The 3446-nt window shown below is 52.1% G+C and overlaps 1 protein-coding gene across 1 annotated transcript in view; it reads right to left on the reverse strand.

Annotated features, from left to right (window-relative positions):
- Positions 1-3331, reverse strand: part of PFKL (phosphofructokinase, liver type) — a 52568-nt gene extending 49237 nt beyond the window's left edge. Inside the window, 1 exon segment of the mRNA XM_032772460.2 lies at positions 3181-3331. Within this exon segment, the coding sequence (XP_032628351.1) occupies positions 3181-3268 (88 nt within the window). The 5' untranslated portion in view covers positions 3269-3331.
- Between the last annotated feature and the right edge of the window lie 115 nt (positions 3332-3446).

Below are 3446 nucleotides of genomic sequence, written 5' to 3' on the forward strand. Positions count from 1 at the left end.
GTGGACAGCTGCCCGCGCTTTTGTTAAATTTTAAAGTTTTTTTAGAACCGGTTGTCCTGGAACAACCGGTTCTAAAAGGTTTCTAAATTTAACAACCGGTTCCTGCAAACCGGTGTGAACCGACTCCAGCTCACCAGTGGATAAGGCCACATTGCTTATTGTAGCCACACTAAAAACCAAACTGTTTGAATGACAGCCTTCTGTTGCTTGGGCCATCCTCTGGAGTGGAGTGGCTGGGTGCCCGAAGCCTCCCCCCATCCTGCATTCTTGGGCATCTGGGTGAGGAGGCTATGGAACATGGGGAGGAGGGTAGGCAGTTATACAGTGGATGCAATGGGGGGCTATGCTCTTGTTGGCTTTCCTGCAGCTCCAACAGATGCTTCATCATGTCCGTTTGCTCCACCGTTAGCCTCAGCATCGTGTCCTGCCTCCACTCTTCGCGCTCACTTAATTCTTTCCAGGCCTCTGCCACTGAATACCTCCATGCATTAAGCTGTGCCCTATCAGTGCGGGAGGATTTCAAGACATGTCATTGTGAATGCTTTCTTCGCCTTCTAATCTATGATAACCTCAGGCACGGAGATGATAGGGGGAGCGTAGAAACCTTCTATGCTCTACAATTCTGGGGGAGCTGCACGGTCGCCTAAGTTGCTGAGTTCGCCATGCTGACCAAACAGGAAATGAAATTCAAAAGTTCCCGGGGCTTTTCCTGTGTACTTGGCTAGTGCATCGTAGTTCAAAGTGCTGTCCAGAGCGGTCATAATGGAGCGTTCTGGGATAGCTCCCGGAGGCCAATACCATTGATTTGCATCTACATTAGCCCAAATTTGACCGAGCAAAGTCGATTATAGCACTCCTCCCCTCGCTGGGGAGGAGTACAGAAGTCGATTTTAAGAGCCCTTTAGGTCAACAGAACAGGGTTGGTTGTGTGGACGCATTCATTTTTAAATTGACCTAACACAGCTAAATTCGACCTAACCCCATAGTATAGACCAGGCCCAAGGGACATAACTAGCAGTATTATGATGATCTATATAGCACTGCTGGTGTGGATGGCCGTTTTAGACAAGTGAAAAGACAAAGGTTTTGCCATAAAGTTTTACAATCTAACTTAGACAGATTACTCAATAAGAAATGACAACAGATTATGGAGGGAGGAGTCAACTGAAAACAAGGGGAAAAAATAAACATTTGCATAGTAACCCCATGTTTTCAGTTGCTGATAGTTTTCCAAAACTTTCACCTTGCAAGCTCAAGTTTTCCAGAATTGTTCTCTGTCACAAGGTGAAATTTCTGGAATGCCTGAGCTCAACTGATTCCACCCCTTTGGAGTGTGAGAACGAAAATATAAATGATACTGTCACCATTATAAAATCTCTTCTAGATCTTTATTTTAAACCACTTTAGTGCTCACAGGGCTACGATTGTGACGATGGAATTGGCACCCTAATATTCTCCTTATTTTAGAAATACAGTGTGTGGAGCAGCTGTTGTTATTACATGAGGATGCATGGGGCAGATACAGACATTAAAGCTCATTCTTCATTTTGGAAGGTGGGCATTGGACTGCAGAAGTCAGAGCAGACAGTAGCAGGCTGCAGATTTCCCATGCCCTTGCTGCTGTGTTAAGCAATGTTTCTTTAAATCAAAGGAATCTATGCCTTAATAAGAACAGCACCCTGTGCTTATATCATTACAGACTCTTATAAGAGGTAGAGTTTAGATGCACTCTTGCTATTTCTTGATGTTTCAGTGCTTATTATTATTAATCAGGTTATGACAGTAGTGCCCAAGGACTAACCAAGACCAGTGCCCCATTGTGCTAGGCACTGAACAAACAGAATACTAGACAGTCCCTGTCCCAAAGAGCTGACAATTGAAATACACCAGACAGACACAGGAAAGGTGTTAGCTCACGCAAGCAGAGTGGACAATGTGATGGCAGCAAATGACATGTTAGTGCCCTGATATTTTTACCCATATTAAAAGGTGAAGAGATTAAAAAATAATAATAACCATTTAAGGCTCCTGAAGATTACATTTAAAAACAAAAAAGATACAATATAGGAACTCCATTTCTTTACATCCTGACTGTAACTGAGCAGATCTTTCATTACTCTGAAATCTCTGCTATCAGTGTGAACACCCAGTACTACAATCACCCTAATCACAGATTCAATAACTGTGCCATAAAACGGTAATACACTGCTCTCCTGGGAGGGACAGCTGTAGACTGTTCCCTTTATTTCCAATCCCTAGTCAGTTTCACTGCAGGTCACTCCTGGGCCATCTGGTCTGGCTCACACACTTGGCAACTATATGAGAAGCCAGTAGGGCAGCATAACCCCACAATGGCCACTAGACGAACAGGCAGGCCACAGACAGGCAGTAGGCACAGCCGCCGGGGGCAGTGGGGCAATGTGCCCCATACGTTTCACCCTGCGGGGTTTGTGGCCCTCATGGCAGCTGTGGGGCTAATACAGCCCAATAGTATAGCTGAGGGTTGTTGGGGCTGGCTCTCACAGGTGCTGAGTGCTCGCAGCTCCAGGTGCACAGTCCACGTGACCAAGTGCAGGGCACCATGGCGACAGGCAAGGCCTGGCACCCAAGAGGCCTGGGTGCTGCACCTGTGGGTGTCAGGGCGAGAGGGGATCCCCACCTAGCTCCCCTGCATTGCCCTGACCTCTGTGCCAGTGGCCAAGCCCTCTGCCCGGCCAGGGCCCCCAGCATGTCCCGCTCTGCCCTCCAGGACCTAGGCACTGCCCTGCCACCTGGGCTGGGAAGGGCTCAGGGATCGACTGGCGATGTCTGGCCCCCACACAGGCTCTGCGCTGGACCTGTCAGGGCTGCCCACCCGGCCATCGAGCGCTCTGGGGGCGATTACAGTGGCGTCCCCTCCTCCGCGAGGCTGCTCAGAGAGCGGAACCTCGTCTCTGGGATCTATTGCTCAGGCCGTTCGCCATGACTCGAGGCAACGTTCACCAACAGCACACGTGACTCGGGTTCGGGCACGTGCGAACCGAGACCCTCGGGGGAGGGGGGAAGCGCGCGAGAAGCGAGCCCGGGAGGCGCCCGTGCAGCCCCCTCCCCAGGGACGGGGGGCGGCGGATTGGGCGCAGCCCCGCGGGGCGGGGAGTGGGGGATGGGCGGGACGCAGCCCCCCCGGAGCGATGGACTCACCTTGTGCGTCCCCCCCGCTGGTGAGCACCGCCAGGGCCATACCGGCCCCCGCCATCCGCAGCTTCTCCAGGTCTAGCGCCGCCGCCATCCCGCCAGCACAGCTCGGGCAGCAGCGAGCCGAGCGCCGCCTCCCCGCAACCTTCAGCCTAGCTCCGCCCTGCCCGGGCCCCCGCCCCGCTGCTGCTGCGGCCGGGACACCCGGCTTCTGCTAGCCCCGCGTCCGCGTGCGGAATCATCCCTCCCCTTCCTTCCCCCCAGAGACAGCC

Source organism: Chelonoidis abingdonii, chromosome 8 (assembly GCF_003597395.2).
Source record: "Chelonoidis abingdonii isolate Lonesome George chromosome 8, CheloAbing_2.0, whole genome shotgun sequence".
NCBI classification, from domain to species: Eukaryota; Metazoa; Chordata; order Testudines; family Testudinidae; genus Chelonoidis; species Chelonoidis abingdonii.